This window comes from Diadema setosum, chromosome 2 (genome assembly GCF_964275005.1).
Source record: "Diadema setosum chromosome 2, eeDiaSeto1, whole genome shotgun sequence".
Taxonomy (NCBI): Eukaryota; Metazoa; Echinodermata; class Echinoidea; order Diadematoida; family Diadematidae; genus Diadema; species Diadema setosum.
Genome location: NC_092686.1, coordinates 29,406,857 through 29,432,731, shown reverse-complemented (window position 1 = coordinate 29,432,731; position 25,875 = coordinate 29,406,857). Strand labels below are relative to the sequence as shown.

The following is a 25,875-nucleotide window of genomic DNA, read 5'->3' as shown; positions in this document are numbered from 1 at the left end:
ATGAATTGTGCATATTGGTGCAGAGGGGCAAATAAGTTTGGAATAACTATAAGCCTACTTCCAAGGTATAATTATGAATTGAATGTCACATCATGACACACCGTCACATTTCACTGCAGTAGAAAACTCACGACAAACACAAAGGAAGAAAAGAGCAGAAGAGTTGTACAACACAAAGAAAAGCTGGAAGGTAAAGCCATTTCAAATCAGAATATCAAATACCATTGACTTCAAATAGAAACCACCTGGTTCCTATATGTGACCCTGCACCTCAAAACAAACAAAAACTCGCCAGACAAGAATTTTTAGTTAAGACCATATTCTGAAAGAGCAGACTTTAAGCTTTAAAATGATGCATAACTCAAATCAAATGGACTCTCTTAATCTATCTTAATATTGGAAAGAAAGCACAAACTCAGGAAAAGTGTGAACTGAGAAAAGAGGCTCTGAAGTACAGTGTCTATTCAAGCGCTTAATCGTTACCAAACCGTGCTGGCTGTGCGATGAATTGGACAAAACAAGGAAGTAAACCACCGGAGTAACAACAATGAAAGGATTATCAGATTAAACTGAAATTAAACATGCCTCATTAACACATTCTGTCCATGATTATTGCTAACTTTCAAAGCAGTAGCACTATCTTTTCAAAAGTTACTAGAGTTGAAAGTGAAGAGTGTGGACAAGGTTTTTCAGAAATGAAAAAGGGATTCTAAAGACACACCTAATCACACTATTCTACCAAAAATGTTCGAGATAAACTGCTAAAAACCACACTTTCCTGCCCGTTTTATGATACCAAATTTTAGCATAATGTAAAAGAAGATCCGCTCTTTCAGAAAATATGAAAAAGTCAAATTCGGCTAGGTTGACCCATTTCACTTATATTTTCAGTCCTCACGCAAAATCAGTGTGTGCGACTTTATGTTCGTTTTGAGGTGCACGGTCACATATACAATGGGTTAAAGCAAAACGGTCCCAGGAATCAAGAGGGCGCTGTTGCACAGTCCCACACTTACGCATCTGCATGTTTGCAACATCCACTATTTGTAATGTAAGTATGTTGAACTGGGTCGAAATAATGTCAATGTGAGTTCGCCTCTTGATTCAACCCTCTTGAATTCCAGGTCCCAATGCCTTTAGATATGTATATATATATTAAAAAAAAAAAAAAAAGGATTTCAAAATACTTTCTTTTAACCAAATGGGAAGATGCATTTGAAGCACAATTTTGTAAGGCATTAATTATGTGCAGCAACCACAAAAACAAATCAGTGGAAGTTGGTCAAGTGCTCTTTTTTAGCATTATTTTTAGGTTTGATCTAAACATGCTGCAAAATAAAAGCAATGTCAGAGACTTCTGCTTGTCAGCCTGGGAGCTGATGCTTTAGGTCGTGCTTTACGAGGCAGTATTAGTGCAGTACCATAGATACATACACAGTGTATATGGTACGGCAGACATTTAAATCTAACATGTACTAGAACTTGACTGGTGTGTACGATTGATGTTGAGGGCAATTGGTTTCCACAATCAAACAACCCCTCACCCCTCCCCTCCCCCCCCCCCAAAAAAAAAAAAAAGAAAACAAAAAAGGTGCAGCAGATTGTTGATATATTATATGTATGTCAGCAGTATAAATGCACTAGCAACTTGTGTTCTTGAGTAGCTCAAAGATGCGTTGCAGTGTAAACATGGCATCAGCTGAATCATTACTTGTTTATAATCCACATCATTTTGCAGGTATATTACTGAAGTCACCCTTAGGTGTGCAAAATTAATGTCAAGTGAGTTGCATTTGATCATACTGTCAGCAAGAGGGAGGCATATATCAAAGACTGATCTACAAGTAGTAAGAAATTATTTCCTTGCAAGCACATCTCCACAGAATTCACGAAATGGCAAAATCAATGATCAGTACTTTTACTAGTTCCAGGAAAATATGAACACATAAATACAGACAGACAGCCACGTACAGATAGATGCACTATAACATCCACATACAAAAAAAAAAAAAGACCACTCATAGATACAAGGCATACAAATAGATAGTAAGGTAGCAAAGCCTTTGTTCAAGCACAATTCCAGTGATTGCTACCTTTTGCATGTATTCCATTTTCGCTAAGGGTAGTGAAAACAAGCAATAGAGAAACCATGATTATCTGCACCCTTTTGAAAACCTCCTGCAGCATTCTCATACATCCTCCCTTCGCCAACCGTTTCTCTCAAGCAGGTATATCCGCGGCTCCACGATGAGTTTTGGGGGCGACGTCAGGAGCATCCTCAGGTTCGTTGGCTTCTGCATGCCTGCGTAGCCTTTGGCAAAGGCGAGGATTCTGTGAGTCCTACGGTACCACGACAGTTCTGGACTGTCCTCGTTGGGGGCGCCGATGCACAGATGGGAGTACTGCATCATCTCGGCTCCACCCTCTTTAAGATCCTCCGTTTTATTATACCTTCAGACAATAGATGAGGAACCGTGTTACAATTGCAAAGCTATACAGCAGCAGAAAGAATGTATATTTGATGTATATTTTTACAGTGCACTCCTGTTATATTGAATACAGTTATAACGAAATTCTGATTAGAACAAAGTAAAAATTTATCCTGCAACATTATCCGCTCTATGCATTGTTATCGTTTATGCGTTCGGTTATAACGAAATTTCGATGTAACGAAAGAAAACTGCCGGTCCCAAGGACTTCCCGAGTGCACTGCATTTCTTTTGAGAATAGTGCATACAAGTTTTAGCAGTAAGGTGCAGCCATGAAATTGACGGAAATTATATAAATCATGAGAGGCACAAGTACATGTATGCTTTATGAAAACTCTGGGATAAATAAGATTGACTTGTAACATGGGGATGCTTCAACACATGGCAATCCTGCCAGCTTTACAACAGCTTACAAGAGAAATAAGATCTCACGCAAAATACAACATGAAGAAATATAATAATGAATACTGCAGTCTAGATTATGTAAGAAGCACTCATTCTTTAGCTTGTTCATTGCAATATTAATCAATTAGTTACCATTAACACTAAATTTCCATTGATTATGACTCTTTACAACGACTGCTCTAAAAAACAACAGTAATGAAAGTAAGGAAAAGCACAGTACTGAAGGATTTCATTTCAAAATTTCAATTGCGATCTTTGCTCATTATGTAGTTTAAAAAACCCCAAGAAATTAAGAAATGCTGAATTTCCAAATAACACATGCCAAGTCAAACTTCACAATCTAACATGCAGTGAATATAACATTCACAGCTGTATTTGAAAGAGAAAAGAAAACTGAATGCCTACCTCCAGTTTGGGTTGACCTGTGTGAATCTGGAGACACCCGTTTGTGCGGTAGCAACATCAATGTGTACATGGATATCTGTTGAAGGAAAGTATACACCACACTACAAAGTCATAATCTCATTTCCTACATATCAATTTTTGTCTACATCCCTAATACTTCTTACATGACAATAAAATTGTACACTATAATTTGTGACTGTGTACAAAAACAGTATGAGCATCATAACATATCACAAAGGAGGGGTTCTGTAAAACAAGCTTTTTAATATGTTTGAAATAATGCTTATTGCAGAGAAGAGAGAAGAAAAAATATATTTTTTTTTTCATTTTTTAAATTTATTTCATTTCATTTTATTTTTTTTTAAAGATGAAATGTCCTTCCATTATTATGTGCTGCTGTGGTTTATTCTAATGTACTGCAAACAAAATAAATATCTGCCTTTCCCCCCTTCCCCATGGCAATTTCCAGGCATTTATTTGTGCTGGCTAATCAAGGCAACTGCAGTGCTCCCTAGTAAGGAATATGTTTCATGATTTTCAAGCACAACTTTGTGTATGCTATGGGACAATATAAATACTTCCAAATTCTTTCAATCCTTATATTAACTAAGAATCCGTCACACTATCAGACCTCTCCTATTCATGCTCCTGTGACGTACAACTCATTTCCCCTTTTACCTAAATTCGCTGGAATGGATTGGTGCATCTTGTGCATGATATCTCCGCCTGGATAGTTGTGGTGCGAAACTCCCAGCATTAATGCCGTCGCCACAACGTTGACGGCAAAGTGACCCAAGACGCCCAGCGCCATCAATTTTATGAACACAGATTTCTTGAAATTCCGCAGTCTGATGTAAACAGGGGAAAAAAAGACAAACAAACCAACAACATAAAAGAAACAAGGTAATGGGAGCTTCTATAATATTATATGAAATCAGAATTTCTCACAAAGATCTGAGCCATCCAGCATGGCTACACATTACCATCATAGCACTAGCAAACAACCTGAATATGCATCTGAGGTATCCATATAACAACTGTACAGACAACTGACTCCCATGTGTATAATGATCTTTCCTTCATTTAAAAAGCACAAACTGCTTTTTCAGAAGTGAATGAGAATGGGTGCCATCATATGACATTAATTGCTGTCCATTAAAATGTGTAATAACTTAATACATAGATCAAACCATCTAAAAAACTAGAAATGTTGCTATGGCGACTGGTATGCCTCCGCCATAATGCATGGTTCTCCTAATAGGTCCATAGTACAATGTCTTGACAATGTTTGATGACATTTTTCACATAATTGACAAAATATTTAAGTGACAGGTTTGTCACAAATATGTGGAATGTTCACTTCCCTTGAACTAGGTTTAACTCTTTATGTGCCATGGTGGAAACCCCCTGTGTGCCACGTTATTCTGAGACACGAAGGTAGTCATGTTTTGAGAAAGAATTTGGTTTTTCCAATTTGTATAACTTCTACAAATTTCTGTTAAGGTGGACACAATAGTGAACAAAGTTAAAGAGGAATGCCAAACTTTGCTTCGATATAAATTGTATGACAAATCAATTTTCAATTTTTCTTTTGAATGACCAGTTGCAACATTACTGTAAAGGTATGACTTTTGCACATAAAACCGTAACAGAAACTTAGAATGTACACACAAATCTAGTTGGGAACAACGCTTGATAGTCAATCACCACATAGAATGCAAGCCGTATGTGAGAGGGACAAAAGCGCGAGAAACGCTTTCATTGTACCGCGGGATCAGCGATTTATCGATCGGTTTAAGTGGCTTTGTGTGTTGAGCAGAATATGCGAAGTTGGCACGCCGTCGACCGAGTCGGACGTGCGAACGTAGCATATAAAGAGTTAATTGAATGAATGGCTATATTGTCTAAGAGTGCAGGTACATGTATTTTGGGATTTGAGGATTTTTACTTGACTTTTGACCCTTTTATAAGCTTAAGGAAGAAGTGAAATTTAGCACTTTCACTTGACCTTTGACCTTTTGGCAAAAAAAAAAAAAACCCTTCCAAGAGAATCTCTATTTGGTAATACATGCATACACTAAGTTTCCAGAAAAATCCTGAAGGCATTGCATAGATAAGAGAGATATAGTGAAATTTTGAGGAGTTGACCTTGACCTTTAACCCCCCTGACCTTTGACCCCTAATTTCCCTAGATAATTACTGCCAGTCAGTACATGCATATGTACTAAGTTCCAAGAAGATACCTTGAACCATTTGTGAGACATGGAGAAAAAAGTGAAAATTTAACATATTCTTTTTACCTTTGACCTTTGACCTCACGACCCGAAACTCTCTCAGGAGAATCTTTGGTTGGTAGTTCATGTATGCACTAAGTTTAAAAAATACCTTCAGACATTGTATACATATGGGGGAAATAGTGAAATTTTGAGCATTTGACCTTGAGCATGTGCACTCAAAAGTTGATAGGCACAACTTCACCCACTCATACATGTACATGCCAAGTTTTAGTAGGATATCTCAAATGGTTTTTTAGTTACGTTGTCCACAAAATTGATTACGGACGGACGGAAGGACGGACAACCCAAAAACATAATGCCTCCGGTACCACTTCGTGGCAGAGGCATAAAAAAGTGCACTCTACTGTCAAATAGTACCAGAAACTTGATGATGATTGTTACGAAAGCAATTGACCATATATACACTGATTGGTTTTGTCTGAAGAAGATGACACTGCATGAGCCTTTTCAAAATACAACAAAAGAGTGCTACAGTAGGTACAGGGGTCGAGATATCACAAATACTACAAGGACACTTATTCTGAAAGGTCTATGAAAAGTTCGAGTGACATGAAATATATCCCAAGTTACTCTGTCCAGATTTTCTCCCTGACGGTTCTGTTATCAGATTATGTCTGAACAGTGTTCACTGCCATTACCAGTCTATTTTGCAATGTATCCCACGTTGCATGTCTAGATTTTCTTCCTAATGGTTCTGGTATGAGATTATGTCCGAACAGAACTAAGTACTGTTATGATCATTCACATGGACTACTCACACACAATCTCCATACCAAGATTGACATGAACAAAGCAGTGTAACTGCATAAACAGTAAGACCTAGGCCCTAATGTTGACATTTTTTTTTTCTAAATTTCTACAATCTATCCTACCATATCTAAGGACTTACAACTGTATACCGTCATGGTTTGCAATTTTAGCATACATAATTCTTCAGTTAGACAAAAATGTGGCAGTTTACAATTTGTTCTTGATCTGTGACCTTTAAAGATAGGGGATACCTTTTACAGACCTCCCAAAATGCAGCAAAACATTAAATTGTCTGTTGAGAATGATAAGGGCGTTAAGTTGTCACAAAACCCATAGTGTTCAAGACAACTTAACGCCCTTCTCATTCTCAACAGACGAAATATGAACCTCAGGGCACTTGTTTAGGCCACTGCTGAGAAATTTGGAAGTCAACAGTTATCTACAATTTGAATAATGCACAAAACTCAACTACTCAGTAGTTCTGTGTGTCAGCCACACTTAAGCCTTTTTGTTGCAGTCTTCTGTATTTTTTTTATCTATAAACACAAATCTAAAAGTATAAGAGCTGATGTAATAACATATAGAGTGTGTGGCAAGAATGTATATAAAAATGTTTGTAAGTTTTGATGAACTTTCTTCACAAAATATACATGATGGACACACATGCAGTGCATGGGTCTGCAAAGGTAGCCTAGTAATGTACTGGAATTTACGGTGAGCCCCGAAAAAAATTCAATTCAAAATCTAATGGTCAATAAAAATGTACTAAATGTTACCCTCCACTTTCAATACTTTATGGGAGTTTCTAAAATGATACTCTCTTCAACATACCACTGTATTTATACAACTCTTCATTTAAGGCATGTAAATGGGATTCCCTACCTTTAACACTCTTGTAGAACTTATACCCCCAAAAAAGGTTGAAATAGTCCAAAATGTACATACATGTAAGCTATGGCAGCAGCAGCAGCAACGTTGAGCATGGGGAACACGTAGATGATGAAGCGCAGCTCCTTGTGGGGCAGGAAGGAGTAGATGAAGACAAAGCCGAGGGGCGGGAGAAGGAACCAGGGCAGGCGGCTGTCCACTGTGCAGCCCAGGGGGACCAGGGCCACGCTGGCCCAGAGAGCACGGGGAATGGCGGAGTAGAAGTACCATAGGAATGGGGATGTCTGGTGAACAAGAGTCAAGGAAGTGTGTCCTGACCCAATGCACATAACAGTGTCTTCTGGCATTTTATACATCATACAATTCTTCCCTGCCATACAGTAGTGAAATGAACAAAAACTCTGCCCCACACAAAAATATCACTCTGTTTGACAGCGAGATAACAGTGGTAACAGAAAAGTGAAATGAAGATAAAAACAGACAAACTGCTGCAAAACAGCCATCATCTGAAAGTTAGCTTTGGAGGCCATTGATAGGAATCTCTACTTGTTAAGCAACAGTGACAACAAATGTTAGCCTCTCTTTTGTCAGGTTTAAAACATCACACCTCATGCAACTACAAATTTCTTCTGAGAAACGTGTGTGACTGGAGCTTGGTGAGTAATAGCATTAGGACATTGATTATGTTCTCAAAAATTCGTCCAGTAAGAGGAAGCTTATGTCTTCTTATGATATTAAGTTAAATCATGATCATAATTTTTTTTTTTTTAATTGTTGTGTATATCAGTTTTATGACACTTGCTTCTGCGACAATGGCTCCCATGGAATACACTGTACCTGCACACTAAGCCAAACATAAATTCTACCCACAAACATGACCCTAACCCTAATCCTAACCCTAATCCTAATCCTAATCCTCACATCAAACTTAACACAAAACGCTATCACAACCCTACATGTAACCCTACCTCTGAGTCCTTGGAGAAAATAAGACTGGAGCAATTGTCGCAGGAGCAAATGCCATGTCATCGTCTAAATCATATGACAAATAATCAGCACTTAACCCCATACAACATGGAACAATCAAGACTACACAACAGTGGTCATGGAATGCTGTGTCATAATGATTTCCGTACAGTTAGAAGTTCACAAATATCCTTGCGTTCAACTGACTCCAGTGAACTATTCAACAGATTGATTGCACATTTGTCACCAATATCACTCAAGACAGTATTTCCTCTGCAAAAGCTGCTTGGTTCCACTCTGCACACAAATCAGAAGCGCAGCCTCACTACAGAGCTGCTACAATATACAAACAGGGAAACAAACCCTACTACATTACAATTGTACATTTTGAACTTTGGTCAGACAAGACAGCTAGCTTTGATTTGACAAGGATACTCCCCAATTTGAGCTCTTGTTCAAAATAGCATTATACCACAACACTTCTCCCTCGGGCCACAGGAGTCTCTGCCAGAATAACGAATCAACCATCACGGTCAGAACTGAAAAAGAAAAGGCACACAGAGAATATGTTTTTATGAATCAGAATATCCTGTCATGATACGGTACCCACCGTACATAGATTCTCTTCCTAACTGGGCATCAAATAATCTTCCGGTCCACTACCTGAAGCAAAACATGGCCCGCACAAGGCCAAAAACCTACTGAATTAAATTCTTCTCTGGGCAGTTACGCACAGATGCTCTTCGTGGACACTTGGTAAAGCAATTAAAACTCTTCCAAGTATTCCTCATCATATGAGATTTACTGACAAAAACATACTCATGCTCTTTCTCCCCATTGCCTGTGCCCCCTCTCTTTCTCTGTGTTCATATCACTTCCACAATTGACTTATTTTACGGGGCTTTATCTATTTCATTGTTTGTTTGTTTTTTCTCCAGTCATTTGAGCTAACACTCTGTCACATACAAGATGGAAGCCCTTTGTAACAGAAACACTCTACCTGGTGCTACAAACAAAGCTGAAACTGAGTCTTATTCGGAATGGCTAAATACACTGCATACCAGACAGTTTTCAACATATTAATCTGCAAGATGAAACTACACGAAAAAAATAATTGAAAAAACAGGTAAAAAGAAGGTAAATAATGACGGAATGTAGATAGAATAAAATGTAGATAAAGATAAAATCCACCCTTTACGAATCCCTTTTGTACCTCAGCATTTTTTCCACACATTTCATACACTACAATGTACAGAGTACCGCAGTGATGATGTCATAGTCAATAACTTAGGTTGGAACTAGGTGCAGGCATAAAAACTTGAGCCAGGTGAGGTTGTTTAGAACCAGTTTCCATGACATCTCACGTTGGTACTCTATTCCGTCTTTCTTGACAGTGAAAGAAATGCACAGTGTTGCAACATTTCTTCAACGAGTTTCCTCAAACAGTACACAGGTTATGCAGTTTCACCTATGCTTACGACACCACCGAGGGCACCCCAGAAGATGACCTGCACCAGGTCCAGCCGCTTGGACAGGAGCTCGGCCAGCAGCAGGAGACCCATGAGGATGCAGAGCTCCGAGCGGAACACGATGATGACGAAGGCCGAGTAGAGGATGAAGGCGACATGATCCCTGTTCATCCAGGCACTGATTGCACGCAAAGCTGGGAGGAAGAGGCCATGTATTAAGAGTATTGAGCGGCATTTACATCTGAGTAGCAGTGATTTGTTGGCTGGGTGAAAAAAATGTTTTTTCCAGGGAGGAGTACACCTTTTGGGATGTAAAAGGCTGACAGTGACATGCTTTATCTCTAAATGTGATCCCTATTCATCCAGGCACTGAACCAGATGCTGAGCTGGGAAAAAGAGCCAAAAGGAGTATGCAGGAGTATTTTACATTGAGGAGCAATGATTGGTTTGATGAAAAAATGCAACATCCACCTTTATGGTTCTCTAAATTGCTGACAGTGACATATTTTTTTTTTAAATGTAATGACACGGCAGGTTACAGTTACCCTGGATGACCTTAGAATAGTCTTTTGCTACATTCTGAGAAATTCCTTGAGTCTAGTTCACTACTGGTGAACTGTGTTTCAATTTCAAAGATATGAAACATAGAGCATGTCTCGCATTAAACTGCATCAAGCACGTTCAAGTTGACAAGACAATTTATGCTACACTGTAAAATAATAATAGGGGACAATTCCAATGGCCCATACCACATTGTCTGAGTGCTCAAAAGGCACAAAAATTTCTTGCATAGGAACCACATCTAAAAGTGCATCTATTTGCATTTACAGGTAAACATAGGAGGCTTGTATTCACCATACATGCATGTTCCACCTAGATTCTGTGAAATCAAATGCATAGTATGTCTTTTACTCCTGTCCTGAAGAGTTTAATGGAACAATCTTGATGGAGTCCTAGTGCTTTTATAATTTGCACAATTGGTTTGGGTATACAGTACAATTACTTCTCTGATTTTATGCTGTACGTGACTTGCCGAAGAGCATCAACCCCCCTCCCCCCCCCCCTACAGAGACTGCACTACTGTGCCTACCACATGTAAGCATAACATTTGCAGTGTGTAACTCCAGTGCCCTCCCTTATGTTTGTAAAGTATCACGCTTAGCTTTCACAAACATCCTTTTGTTGCCTTATGAATAACAGGTGTTAATATGGAAAGCAGTGTTACATTGCATAATTACTATATCCTAGTTTCATTAAAAAGAATCAAAATGCGAATATCTTTATCTTGACCGTAATTTGCCTGGTCCCAAAATCTGCTTTGAAAACCTTTGCGCAGGCACATTACATGTATATTTCTCTTCCAAACCTTAATTTCAATGAAAAACATTTTGACATCATGCATTCTACCTGCATGATATTAAAGCAGCAACCATTTCATTTTGATATAATATGCAATTAGAATTATCCCTCTTGTTTTGGGAAAACTCTGAATGTGACTTACTAAGAATGATACAGATACTGGTGAAGGACTGTGTGTTAGAACATTGACCAAACAAAACTCCTCTAGTGATTTCTCTACATGTACAGACTCAAAAGGGCATTTACAAATGTATGTCAAACTACTCATACAGAGCTCCTGTGTCTGACTTTGTGTATGAATCAGGTAATAGTGATTTAGTATCCAGATAAGCAAGAAATAACTCATATTACACAAATACAGTATATAGTATTTTAAAGTTCATATCATTCCTCAAAGTTGATTTAAACAGAGAGACTTTATCATCCCTATCGTATTACATTTTGAATGTCTAAAGTAACTAGACTTGGAATTTGTCAAGACTGACAAATTAGGTGATCCGATTTTTTTAAAATCAATGATTCGAGTCCTGATCCCAATAGGCATGACCATACCGGTTTCATTTGTGTCGAGGAGACATTGGCCGTGTGATGTTTGGATTCTCATTTAGAAAAGGAAGTCAGACTAGCCATCTTTGGTACCGAATTCCGTATACACTAACGAAGATACAGAATGAAGTATATTTGACCTTTGACCCCACTTTGCACACCCAAGATGGCATCTGAGCAAAAAGTGGTTATTTAGTGAAGTGATTATTGTAACATGCCCTTTGTGTGTGCAAAATATGGGAAAGACAGGACATGTATTCACCAAGATACAGGATGAACAATTTGTGACCTTTGACCCTCATTTACCTACCCAAGATGGTGTCCGATCAAGTAGTTCTTATTTTATGAAATAATGTACGTGACATGAACTAAACATGTGCAAAATATGGGGGTGATAAAGGCTGTTTTTCTTGAGTTATTGCAAAGAAAGTTTCAGAAAAAAAAAGAAATATCGTAAAACATCGAAGATAAGCTTTAATTTCAACCAAGTTTTTTGACATGATGCCGACGTCGTATGAAGAAACAAATTGCGCAATTACGATAGCCCAAAGTCTCAGCTACAACATATTAAAATCTGGGAGAAATTCACCGAAGGATAAGTGAGCTAGTGCTCGATAAAGACAACCATGTCAATTTTCACATCTAGAAAAATTCCCTCCCATAGAGATAACACGTCATAACAAAGATAGAGAAAAAAAGTACATATGACCTTTGACCCCACTTTGCACAGACAAGATGGCATCTGAGCAAAAAGTGGTTATTTTGTTAAATGATTCTTGTAACATGGTCTTTGCGTGTGCAAAATATGGGAAAGATACGACATGTATTCACCAAGATACAAGATAAAACATTTATGACCTTTGACCCTAATTTACATACCCAAGATGGCGTCCGATCAAGTAGTTGTTATTTCATGAAATAATATACGTGACATGAACTAAACATGTGCAAAATATTGGGCTGATAGAGCTTGTTTTTCTTGAGTTATTACAAAGAAAGTTGCAAAAAGAAAGGAATATCTCAATACATCGAAGATAAGCTTTAATTTCAACCAAGTTTTTGGAAGTGATCCCGACATCAAATGAAAAAATAGAGGGCACATTGACGATAGCCCAAAGTCTCAGCTACAACATATTAAAATCTGGGAGAAATTCACCGAAGCATAAGGGAGCTAGTGCTCGAAAAAGATAGTCATGTCAATTTTCATTTCCAGAAAAACTGCACTCCCATAGAGATAACACGTAAACTGGTCAAATTTGACAAGGTTACATTCAATCTATTTTTACAAGGTGATGCCATCATCCAATTAAAGTTGTGTTAGTATATTTATGAAAGACCATTTCATAAGCTACAACATACTGAAATTTGGGTGAAAATCGGCAAAGGATAAGTGAGATACGCTTGAGTGAACTTGCAATTTGATGACGTCATTTTGAAAATTTACTTTTTTTACTTTATTAAGAAATGTCATATCTTTTAATCATTTTTTCAGTATCGTCAACCCATGAAATGACATGTACAACTCATCAGCTTTCAGAATATGTAAAGAAAATAGGGGGTCACCGTCCATCCTGACGAGTAAAATCGGATTTAAAATTGGCGGTTTTTTGGCATATTTCCACTGTATATCGCCATTGACACGCGCGCGGAATTTCAACTTTGACGGGCCCGTATGACGTCATATTGAGTCGGATTGACATGAAACTTGGTAGAAATATTCCTTGATATTTCAGGCATCCGATAAGTGTAAAAAAAACGGGAAATTTTTATTGCATATGAGCTGTGCGTGCATATATGTGTGCACGTTTACGCGTCCGTCCAATTTTTTCAATTTTTCAAAAAATGCTCCAAATGGTCTGAAACGTGTGCAAAAAAATTCTGAGCTCGATTGGAGCATACAAATATTTCAACGCGCTCGTACGCACGCGTTTTAAAAGAAAATATGAATTTTGAGAATATGAGTAGAATGCGCATAACTTGAAATGTATGTGACGTAAATTTCATTGAAAATTTCCATTCCATTAATGAGATATGAATGAAAATGGGTTTTCATATAATGACGTCATAGTGACGTCACGATCGACTGATCACAATGATACATTAGATTTGTCGTCTTTGGGACATGATACCATATATGGTATGAGTTTGAAATTGATACTCTGAGAACTTTTTGAGTAAGTAGATACACAACTTTTGTCCAGAAATAAGAAGAAGAACCAACAAAGAATCCGTACAGATACAGAAGGTGATCCGAGAGGATACTCGGATCACCTAATAAGTAACTTATCAAATGGAGAATTAATTTGGTCAGCTCGAATCTACATGTACATGTATGCTGTAGGAGCATTTTATCGAGTTCAGCTGGATCATTATGACTTACAAGTCACTATTATTGTTGTAGTTACTGTTAGGATTGTTATTGTCAGATCACCATTACTATCATCAATCTCATAACTGTCAACATCATCATCACCATCAATACTGCATGTACATGGATCATAAATGACTCTATATTTTTGGTACCATAATGCCAAAAAAGAAAGAAAACTAGAAATGTCGCTATGGCGACTGATGCCTCTGCCATAATGCATGATTCTCCCAAAAGGCGTATAGTACAATGTCTTCACAATGTGTGATCCATGACAGTTTCACATAACTGGCAAAATATTGAAATGACAGGTTTGTCAGAAATGTCTTGAACTGGGTTTGCTTTAATTTTTTAAGAGTGCAGGTACACATACGCTAGGACTTGAGAATTTTTACTTGAATTCTGACAGACCTTTTTATAAGTTTATGCACTGAGTAATTTTGAGGAGATGACCTTGACCTTTGACCCTTGACTATTGACCCATGACCCCTAAATTCCCTAGATAATCCCTGCCAGTCAGTATGCGTATGTACCAAGTTCCACGAAGATACATTGAACCATTTGCAAGAAAAGTGATATTGCAACATTTTCACCTAACCTTTGACCTTTTGACCTCTGACCTTATGACATGAAACCCTCTCTGGAGAATCTCTACGCAGTAGTACATGTCCACACCAAGTTTCAAGAAAATATATTTGGGCATTGCATAGATATGGGGGAAATTGCAACATTTGTAGCATTTGACCTTGACTGTTTGACCTTTGACCTCTTGCCAATGTCACTAAAATCTACTCAACTAATTGTCCTATCATACGTCATCCTTGGACCAAGTTTGGTGAAAGCTGCTTCATCCAGTTTTGAGTTATCACGTAAACAGATAAATTTTAGGATTTGACCTTGATCTGTGACCTTTGACCTCTGTCCGATTTCACTGAAAAAAACTAATGAAGTAAATGTCCCATTATACATCATCCTCCAACAAAGTTTGGTGAAATTTGCTCTATCCAGTCTTGAGTTATCGCATAAACGGATACAATTTCATGATTTGACCTTGACCTTTGACCTTTAGCCGATTTCACCCAAAATCTAATCAAGTAATTGCCCCATCATACTTCATACTTGGACAGAGTTTGGTGAAATTCCAGTAAATATCACTCAAGTTATCGCGTAAACGAAAGTGGACGGATGGACAACCCGAAAACATAATGCCTCCGGCACCACTTCGTGGCGGAGGCATAAAGAGTATTAAAGAGTAATTGCTTTACACAAGTTTAGCAATAAGACCTAAAGGTGGTTTGGTGTTTTTTCCCCACAGTACACCTATGTACAGTGAAACGCCTTCTCCATTGAAAACTAGCACCAATATGCATAAACTCATAATGACCTAAGCTTGAAGGCCGATATCAATTGAGTGCCAACCCTGTCAGTCATGATTACGATTTGACCTGGCACTTTATTTACATTTCTCCTGGTCGGATCAGAAATAGCTGCAGAAATTTGATTTGGCCAGGTATGTAGTGACTCATTACCGTGACTTTTAACATCACGGGCTATGTTCGTTCTGCTGGCCCGGCATTCCTGACATACTAGAGAAATCATCGACATGTCAATGGACGGAAAGCCATGCTAAATTGATGGCCGCCTTCGGCATGATGGTGTAAACACAGATACTGTAGACTGTCAAGATATCCTCAAGTGAGTCACCATGTAATCCAACATCTTGTGCATGATGGGATCATGTTATTCTGACTCAAGCTAGCTTTCTCTCTTTAATCACAATAATGGCACTGAAGTACACATGTAATGGGTTCCATGATATTTGCTCTTGCGACAATTGCTCCCATGAAATATCTGCACACTAGGCCAAACATAAAGCCTACCCACAAACATAACCCTAACCCTTATCCTAATCCTCATGTCAAACTAAACCTAAAACCCTATCACAACCCTAACCCTAAGAGTGGAGCAATTATCACAGGAGCAAATGTAGTGTCACCGAAGTAATGACAGACACTGTCCTATTTTCTCTGTCCTTACTACTCTCTTGATTCCCTTGTGAGTACCCTGATACTTTCACAATCTGTCCACACATTAAAATAACACAGTACACTGTAGAGTGTACTTTGATCTGGTTACTTACACTAGGTTCACGAAGACACTTTTCTTTGGAGTGAAATAAATCAATCAAGAAGTTAGGTTTCAGTGAAGTTGTTTATTGTAAAAGCTTTTATTTTCGTGAGGATTTAATTTCGCAGATTTTGTGAATCACAGTTGGACTGTGCATTTAAACACACAAAAATGTCACATGCACCAAGGTAATAGTGCCACCTTATGATGACCTATGTGTCAATTCAAGAAAACAACATCTTGCGAAAATGATCTTGAACTTCTCTTTCTCGATAATATCTGTATGCAAAAATAACAGCATTTAAAGTACGTTGTAAGCATTTAATGATAGAAGATGCATAAGAACAGTTTTGGCCTTTAATATATGACCCCTTGAAAAATTAATCGTAATAAAAAACATTTAGACATACATGTAGTATCACTTTCACATTTAGGTGCTTGACAAAAGATATGAACAAGATAAAAGTGGAAAGGTAAGAACACATAAATATGCTAACTGGGCTTAAGTAATTCTAGATGCTTTCAGTTTGTGGCACACCCCTTGCTTTATACCATTATCATTCAGCTAGCTCTGATAAGCTATGGCCTTCCATTTTACGTGTGGAACACAAAACAAATAGACCCCTGCAGTTTTTAGTTCAGGTTTCCTCACTCTAATTTAGACAACATGAATACACACCCTTGATGTGGACTTTCAACCAACATTAATACCCTTTCAAAAACATGTTAAAATTGCTGTTAGCATGCAAATGCCATGACAGCAAATCCAGTGAGTCTATTAACAAGGTATGATTGCAATTTATGAAATGATAGTCCATCGATGATTTTCTTCTTTCTTCTGTGTGTGCGTATTCATTAATGTTTGCATGTTTGTATTTTGAGGTGAATACTCCGCCAAGGGAGGAGGTTATGTTTTCGTTGTAAACCGTACCATTTGTTTGTCCCTGTGCAAAATAACTCAAAAAGTTGTGAACGGATTTTGATGAAACTTGCAGGGAAGGTTGAAAATAACACAAGAAACAGATGATTAAATTTTGGTAATGACTCGGACTCTTTTATGGATTTTATGAAGGATTTTCGATATTTTGGCAGGTAGAGTCAATGAACTTGGGAGATCAAGCTGCGCATCTTTGAGGTTTTCATACACGCACTTAAGTGCGTGCTCTACTGCGAGGCGCACCGCACAGTTAAGGATTGATGACATCATCAAAGGCTTTTATATAGGGAATTCGGGCGATTTTTAGCATGCATACATATGGGTGGAAAATTGGAAATCATTGATCTCTATGGAAGAACAAGATCATTGATGGAAAGTACAATGTAGCTGCTTGGCGGGGGTCTGCGCTCTCAGAGTGCTTCTCTAGTTCCAGATTTGACACATGGCTAGCAACTGAGGCCTCACAATGGAATGCAAATGTTAAAGGAACTCACCAATGGCAAGAGCAAATGTGTTTGGCAGCGGCCTCGAGGCGTAGAACATAAAGTGGCTCTGGGACAACGTGAGCAGGACCAAGTAGCAGGCCACGTCGCGACCGAACAGCTTTGAGACACTCCCCCGGAAGGAGTTAAACGATGACATGACCATAATGGCAAGCATGCCCCGAACTGCGATAAATCATCAATATCATACGATAAGTCATGGTTATCAGAGGTAACTGATTCATTTTAATTGTTTTTGTATTCTTTACACAATTTAGTATTGTTGATAACAATCTTAGGTGATCACACTAGTTCTGATACTTTTGACGTCATTCCATAGTCTGTAATTTCTGCCCTCTTTCTCCATTTAAAAATCACTTTAATCAATAGGGAGGGGGCATTGTTATAAAGAGCAAAGAGATGTCCCAGTATCATAGTCCAAACATTGATGCACCATGCCTTCATGGTGCATGCAATGAACATTGTACTCAACAACAAAAATTAAAAAGCAACAAATGATCAACTTCTTTGATCAACTTTCACTTTCTCTTGATTGTTCTGACAACATTTTGCAATTTTTTTTTTAGCTCACATGATGACAAAGTTTGTATCAAAGGTGCACTTTATTTTTTTTTAAATACTTTCTTTTCCAGCCACATCAAACTTTACATGTCTTGGGTAAGTTTCACTCAGATTGATGAATGTGAGAGTATTTTCAGCACTTGACGCAGAAAAAAAAAATACAATCACAAATCAAAACAGTTTGAACAATGAAAACTACAAACAAAATAAATGAGGGGAAATACACTTATTACAATTCGGAATTTAAAAAGAGGCCAAAGCTCAAGGTAATTTTTTTAAGTTGAAGCAAATATGAAGTACAAAAAGAAGACAAAAAAAAAGCAGAAAATATGCCAAAATGTGACACTCTACTGCATTCTTTCATACGATACATCTTTGCTTTTAGCATTTACAGGACATACTATGTACGTTGGTACAAACAATGGGATCATAATTAAAGAGAGTCATAAGGATGACAAATGTATCCTTTTGAGAATGTTTAACACACCTGTACAAAGTACAGCACAGGAAACAACAAAGCTACACTAATGTACCATGTTTCTTCGGCACTGACCCAAATGTAGAATGCGTGGGTGGTTTGTACAGCCTGTCTGAAACTTGTATTCCATGTACAGAGTACAGTAATTGTAATCATACAGCTGGGCAAACATCTACAATACCTATGTACTGTGCAGCAAACTTTGAGGCACCGAAGAGACTGCACACTCCAACAATGGGGGAGGACAGAACACTGATGAAGAGTGGTCCTAAAAACGTCCTCGGAACAACCCCAGGGAACTCTAGGTGGTCGTACTGTATGTGAGAAACGAATATGTTTTGGATTTAAACTACTTTCATGTCATGACAGATATGGGCATACAAATCAATACCCATGGTAGTCATGACTGTACGCTGCCTTCATAGTTTTTTTTTTTTTTTTTTCATCAGATTTGTATCTCAACTATTACCAAAAAGTGTTCCTTCCATGAAGGAAGGGAATTGAGGAAAATTATACTGTATATCTTTTGAGAAAAAGTAAGTAACATCAGAGTCGTACTCAGAAGACAATTTTTTTACATAAATCATACTCTGATACACATTGTTCTTATCAGTAAGGCCAAATTTTGGAAAATATTTTGAAAGTGAAACCACTGAACAAATGGAAAAACATGGCACAGTTTAGTCTTCCCAAAAGCAAATTATTTTCTCAATATCAAGTATTATAATGTGGGCAAAAATTTAGTAAAATGCATCGAAGTCACGCAAATTTCTACAAAGACTACACATCTTACTTTTCTTCACAGGAATAGACAACTTCAAATAAAAATGATATCAATTTGAAGCTGGAGGATCTCCTGAGAATCTCACTGAGAGTATATTATTTGTGGAAAACTTGCTGAAGAGATTGACATTATTGACAGAATAATGTCCAATGAAACCTTGTTTCAGGGATGAGAAGAGCGTTTGATGGATGGCGTTGGACTCACCGCGCTAAGGTTGGTGCGGTGGTAGAGGATGTCGTGCATGGCCTGCAGGTTGAAACTCTCCTCCACCTTGGTGTACGGGCACACTAGAAGATGGACCAGGGGTGTAAGGAACAGGAGGAGGGACAGGAGCAGGTCCACCTGCAAGGGAGGGAGGGACACTGTTGGTGCCTTGACAGGTTTTAAAGGGGGATTTCCACACTAGTTTAAAGTTTAAAACATCTCATGAGAAAGTGCACAATTTCATAAAGCACAACAATGAAATTTTGATATAAATAGAATAAAAAATCAATGAAGTTATCTATGAATTTGTGAAGTTTTATGAATATTGAAATGAGTGAGTTGATGGTGTCATCACCTCACAACTTGCCATACACCAGTAGTTTGTGCACAAAATCTTGACTGTTGACAAGTTGACATTTCAGGGTTTGTTTGTTTGTTTGTTTTTGTTTTTTGTCCAAACACAAATATGACCCAGCCTCAAATCCTAATGTATCAGAATTTATTCAGCCAGGAATAACATTATGGTTACACTTTTAGAGCAGAGAACTGTTGTGCAAAAATTAGCAAAACTCCACAATTTCATAACTTCACTATTTTTTTTTTTTTTTTTAATTATGATCACATTTTCACTAAACATTTTGCTTATAAAAGATTCACTCTTTTTTAAACTAATTTTTTTCTTTCTGGTTTCCTGGTCCAGAATTTCCCTTTAACGTAGATAGGATGGGGGTTGGGAGATAAAGATTCCTCTGGTGTAAACTACTATGCTGCGGTTCTGCTTACAACTGGGTCAGGGTATAGCTTTACACTTCAACATCTCAAACAAAACCTACAGAGCAAAGTTATAACCCCATATCCACACCATCACAGGCACACACTCACATAGGGCCACATTCACATTTTATAGTGACACAAAAAGTAATGATAATTGGGCGCTTTACATTGTAGCTTTGGGTGTGGACGTTTCAGATGATGTTTTGGTTGGGCATTCTCCCCTCTCCCTGCGCCAGACTGAAAACTAGCTTTAGATTACGCTAGGACGCAACCTATAAAAAATAAAAATGGTGCCCCCATATGATCGGTGCATGAAATAGCTCTCTACAAACGTACGTCATGAATTGTGCAGAAGTAAAAATAGCCCAGAACGTGTAGTGAAACTCAGATGACGCGAGCTATAAATAGATTGACTTTGATACACGATTCTGCGCATGCTCAGAATAGGTTTTTTCCCCTTCTGAACGTCCCCGTTGCGAAAATCTAAAGCTCCCTATTACCACTCTGCACAAAGACTTTGAACTCTTTGCAAAATCAACAGAACATGTGGACTTGCTAAAAAGACTTGCTTTTTTGCTGAATTGCTCTCCGTGAATAAGATCATGCTCAATCAGTAATATCAACAACACCATGTCAAAATAATTTCTTTTTAATCCCTTCATCCTTGTTAGTTCCCTTTAATATACTGGGGGTTAGTGAATTATATAATATTTAATGACCAGGAAAGAATAAAAGAGATGTGAAGCATGATACTGAACAAAACAAAACAAAAAGAAATTTAGATGCCAGGTAAATTTTTCAACGTGAATGGAGAAATTATGAAAATTGTACATAATCATTTGTGACACCATCACACATTTTCACAATTTGCATTACATTAAAACTGACACCAATACTTGCAAAAATTGAAAAAAAAAAATCTACACTGTGTTCTCCATTGCAGATTGATACCACCTCATTATATCTACATCACTAATTCTGTTTTCCATTAGTTGCTCTCTTGGTCTTCACATGGAATTGAGACCAATACTTGCAAAAATTGCAATTTATAAATCTGCATGTACATATCATCCATTGTACATTGATATCCAAATCTACCGGTACATTGCTATTAATGCTAAGTTGGTTTTCCGTTAAGTTGCTTTCTTGGTCTTCATATGAAATCCATGTTGGGAATAATTTGCTGGTGTGATGACATGCATTGTAATTTAAAGTGAAATACAAGTGTGTAGTTGACAAACAGCACACTTTTCCAAAAACGCACTATGCACTGAAACGCACGTTTAACCATCACCAAAAATAAATCAAAGAAATGGCCAATGCAAAGATTGCAGTCAAGAGTGTTTGTGTACAAGTACAAAATTGTATGTTATACAGCTCTTGTCACCTCCCGTAGACACAAAATATTTATGAAAAAATACACATGTCTGCATGTGTATTACAGTATTACAAAATAGCAATCAGTGTTTTCATCAATAGTAGTATGAAGCAATAGGCCATGTTTCCAGTGGGAAGTTGTGCTGCATGATCCTGCTTAAATGCCCAAATACCAGTACTCACAACAAAAAGTCGCACCCCTTGATTTTATGTGAGGACTCAAAACAGGTGAAATGGGTCAACTAATTCAATCTTTAGTTTTTCATATTTTCTGAAAGAGCTTTCTTTCTTACTTCATTATTCGTTAGTTTGGGATCATAACACGAATGGGAAAGTGTGTTTTCAGCAGTTTTTCTACAACCCTTTCTTGGGGGGGAGTAGAATGATCAGGTATGTATTAGAGGCCCCTTTTCATTTCTTGAAATCCTTTGTACATTCTTCACTTTCAAGTCAAATAACTTTTGCAAGAATAATGCTAGGTACTGCTTTGTAAGTTGGCATTAATCGTGGCCAGAATGTGTTAATAGAACATGCTCAATTTCAGCTTAATCTGATAATTCCTTCATTGTTGTTGCTCCGGTGGTTGACATCCTGTGTTTTGGTCCCTTGCATCGCACAGCTAATGCGGCTTGGTACAGATTAGGCGCTTGAATAGACCCTGTACTTCAGAGCCTCTTTTCTCAGTTCATACTTTTCAAGAGTGTGTGCTTTCTTTCCAGTATTTAGGTAGGTTAGGGGAGTCTACTTGAATTGAGTTATACATCATGTTAAAGCTTAGAGTCTGCTCTTTCAGAATCTGCCCTTAACTAAAAATCCACATACAATGTATGGCGACTTTTTGTTGGTTTTGTGATGCAGGGTCACAAATGTGCAGGGGTTGAATGCCAGTGTCGACTTGCCAAAATTCAGCAACGTCCCCGATGCAACCTTGCGCCAACAAGGTAGGGCTCGGCACATTTTTCATTGGCCTGCCCTTGTACGCACATTGCCATTGACATTGACCGCGCATAGCATATGTCATGATTCCGGAGAGGATGGACGGATTCTAGTGGATTATCAAGGTGATAGTTTTGGGGGATTTTGTGAAATTTTATGAAGTATTTAACAAAATCAACAATGAGATAAAAGTAGATTGCATATTTAACATACATTGTTGTAGATATAACTTTGTACTATTTGAGTTGAACAAATATTGCAGAAAACTGGTGGTTTTACTCAGGTACACTGGACAGCAAAAGAAAGTACCCACTTCTGTCAAAGGCCGCACACAAAAATTCACCCCCTGTACAAATAAACAATTTTTGTACACAGGTATGCTGCAATATCCATTAGTAATCACATACCCAATAGCAAGTGATTATCTTTGACCCCGTTTACAGTGCGGGGCCGGGCTCGGCCGCGGCTTGGCCGCGGCCGAGTCCTGCCTCAATTGCGCGGCCGAGCCTCGCAATTTTGTCCGTTTACACTGCTGGGCTCGGCCGCGCTTTTGATTCAAACCTTTCAATATTTTGTCGTAGTGGCGCCTTAACCCATTCCTCCAACAATTTCTTTGAGAGCCTTCATAAATGCCCCGAAACAATTTTTTTTCGCAGGTCAAAAGCTAACAGATAACAGACAGGATGGCAAACTACCTGTGTGAAAGCAGTCAAGAGACAAATGTATCCCCTTTCAACAGTTCAACAGTCAACTAGTGGTTTCTACATTAGCCGTCAAACACTGAAATATCAATCAGTCTGAGGCATCATTCAATCAGAATCCGCGATCGAGACTTTAAAAAAAAAAAAATAAAAAAAAAAATCTACTCTCGACTGTTAGTGTAAGAACTCCAATTTTCGGCCGGCCTCCGAAATCTGGACACTTATAGTGTACCACTTACATGTATCACACAAGCCAGCAAATTCTACTGTCACAACACACACATATCACATCGTTTCACATACTGGCACACTCGTTCACCACAGGAAAGTGCCCGAGTCACCTCCAAAAATCCATCTAAAATCCCAAATTTTGCCATAAAAAACGCAGAGTTGCCACAACTTTTCCAAAACGTGCGCAAATTAGGTCCCGAGTAAAGAATCGGGGTCGCTAAAAAAGCGCTAAAAAAGCGCTAAAAATTGAAAAATCACGCCATTTTGTTGCGAGATTTTTCGCTTATCGCAAGCTCAGAGTGTGATGGTATCCCAAAAACAAAAAGAAAAACAAAATCTCCGTATGTGCCAATGCAGCGAATAAATGTACAGGGGCTGAATGCAAGTGCAGAGTCCCCAAACGGGCGCCGCAACATCCCCGATGCAACCTTGCGCCAACAAGGTATGGCGCACACAGATTTTTCAGCGGCCTTGTACAGTATGCGTATTGACATTGCGCACATGTCCGAATTTTGGAGAGGCTGTCCGAATTTTGGAGAGGCTGTCCGAATTTTGGGGAACTGACAAGGTGATAATATTTGGCCCTTGGGGATTCTGTGAAATTTTATGATCTATTTAACAACATCAATATTGGGAAAAAGTAGGTTGATATATTTAACATACAGAGCATTTTTTGAGTTGAACAAGTGCAAGTGTCCAAAAATTGGGGCTTTTACTCTATTAACTACCTGTAGGGTAAGGGCACCAGTATTCGGTCAGCCCCCGGTATTCGGTCACTTATCACTAGTCACCAGCCAGTAAGTTCAACTGTCACAACACACGCAAAGCACATTAATTCACATACTTCCACACTCATTCACAATAGGAAACTCCCTTAGCCCCCTCCAAAAATCCATCCAAAATCCCAAATTTTACCATCAAAAGTGCAGAATCGGCGCTACTTTCCAAAAGCGCGCGCGGATAAGGCCAAGTTTTAAGAGTACGGGTCGCCGAAAAAGCGCTAAAAATCGAGAAATACGCCGTTCTCTCGCGGGATTTTTCGCTTATCGCAAGCTTGGAGTGTAATGGTATCCTCAAAAACGCAAAAGAAAAACAAAAATTTCCGTACGTGCCGATACAGACAGTGTCCCAATGTACAAGGGTTGAATGCAAGTGCCGAGGCCCCAGTATTCGGTCACCAACGGTCGCCGCAACGTCCCCGATGCAACAAGGTAGCACGCGCGCGCATTTTTCAGCTGCCTTGAACACGCACTGACTTTGAACGCGCACATCGCGTGACCGAATACTGGTGCCGGTGACCGTATACTGGGGAATTTTCAAGGTGAAATATTTCGGGATTTTGTGCAATTCTGTGAGATCTGTAACAAAATGAAAGTTGAGATTAAAGAAATTTGATATATTTCACATACATTGCTGTAGATATGATGTATGTATGTATTAATTTAGTTTGAAAAATATTGCAAAAAAGCTTAAGTGACCGAATACTGGGGATGTTACCCTATGATGTAGTAACGTTAGATTTCTAGTTCTAGTAAATTTTATCTAAATTATGATTAAAATTTATGTGTGTGAGGGTGTTTTTTTTTTCTGTGATCATTCCTCAACATCTGCTTAAAAGTAATATCTTTTACATTACAGGAAAGTCACTTGTAAATCAACTTTCCTTTCAAATTCAAAGTTTAGGCCCTCTAGATCTAGATTTCTAGGCCTAGGTTCTACTTGGATTTGGAATTGAACTCTACGTGACTCTACCTTAGAACAAACATTGATTACTATAGATGGGACTAAGCGTTGGCTGTGGCAGCTGCTGAGGGGATGTGAAGGTGGGGGTGTCTGTCTGTTGTCAGAAAATCTGTACAGAATGGAGTTGAAAAACTTACAGAATATGTAGCCTGTCTCTGCCTCCTCTGCTCCCTTTCTCGAGATTCTGTGACTCTCGCGGGCTCCACTATCTCCCCGCTCGCTTCCCTGATTCGGACCCTCTTCTTACTCATTGTCACAGTCTATCAGACACAGATGACCTATTGGATCCTCTAGTTAGCTCGACTGAGCTGCTAGCTAGCTAGCTGGCGAAAGCAGAAAAATGTTCACAAATTATTCAGTCGCCACTACGCGGCGGTGCTCTTTCATCGGTCGTACCAGTATCGGCAAAGATGATAGAGCGCCGCGATGTAAAACCAGAGTCCCACCACAGAGCTGTATTTACGTTTAATACAGCTCTTTGAGTCCCACTCAGCTTCTATGCTCTTTGCTAAAAACTGCTGTTCAATGGTATGAGTGACCCATTTATTAGACCCCCAATATAACAGCCCATGGAAAT

General features: G+C 38.4%; 1 protein-coding gene across 1 annotated transcript; it reads right to left on the bottom strand.

The window, feature by feature from the left end:
- Positions 1–1,708: 1,708 nt before the first annotated feature.
- Positions 1,709–25,556, bottom strand: LOC140241551 (dol-P-Man:Man(7)GlcNAc(2)-PP-Dol alpha-1,6-mannosyltransferase-like). Its single transcript, XM_072321290.1, has 10 exons — positions 25,436–25,556; positions 19,537–19,674; positions 18,730–18,862; positions 17,501–17,674; positions 9,669–9,863; positions 8,636–8,739; positions 7,292–7,518; positions 3,978–4,147; positions 3,300–3,375; positions 1,709–2,451 (listed from the first exon to the last, which is right to left on the bottom strand). Exons 1-10 carry the CDS (start codon positions 25,547–25,549, stop codon positions 2,190–2,192), a joined length of 1,593 nt encoding a protein of 530 aa, XP_072177391.1. The 5' UTR covers positions 25,550–25,556; the 3' UTR covers positions 1,709–2,189.
- Positions 25,557–25,875: the final 319 nt, after the last annotated feature.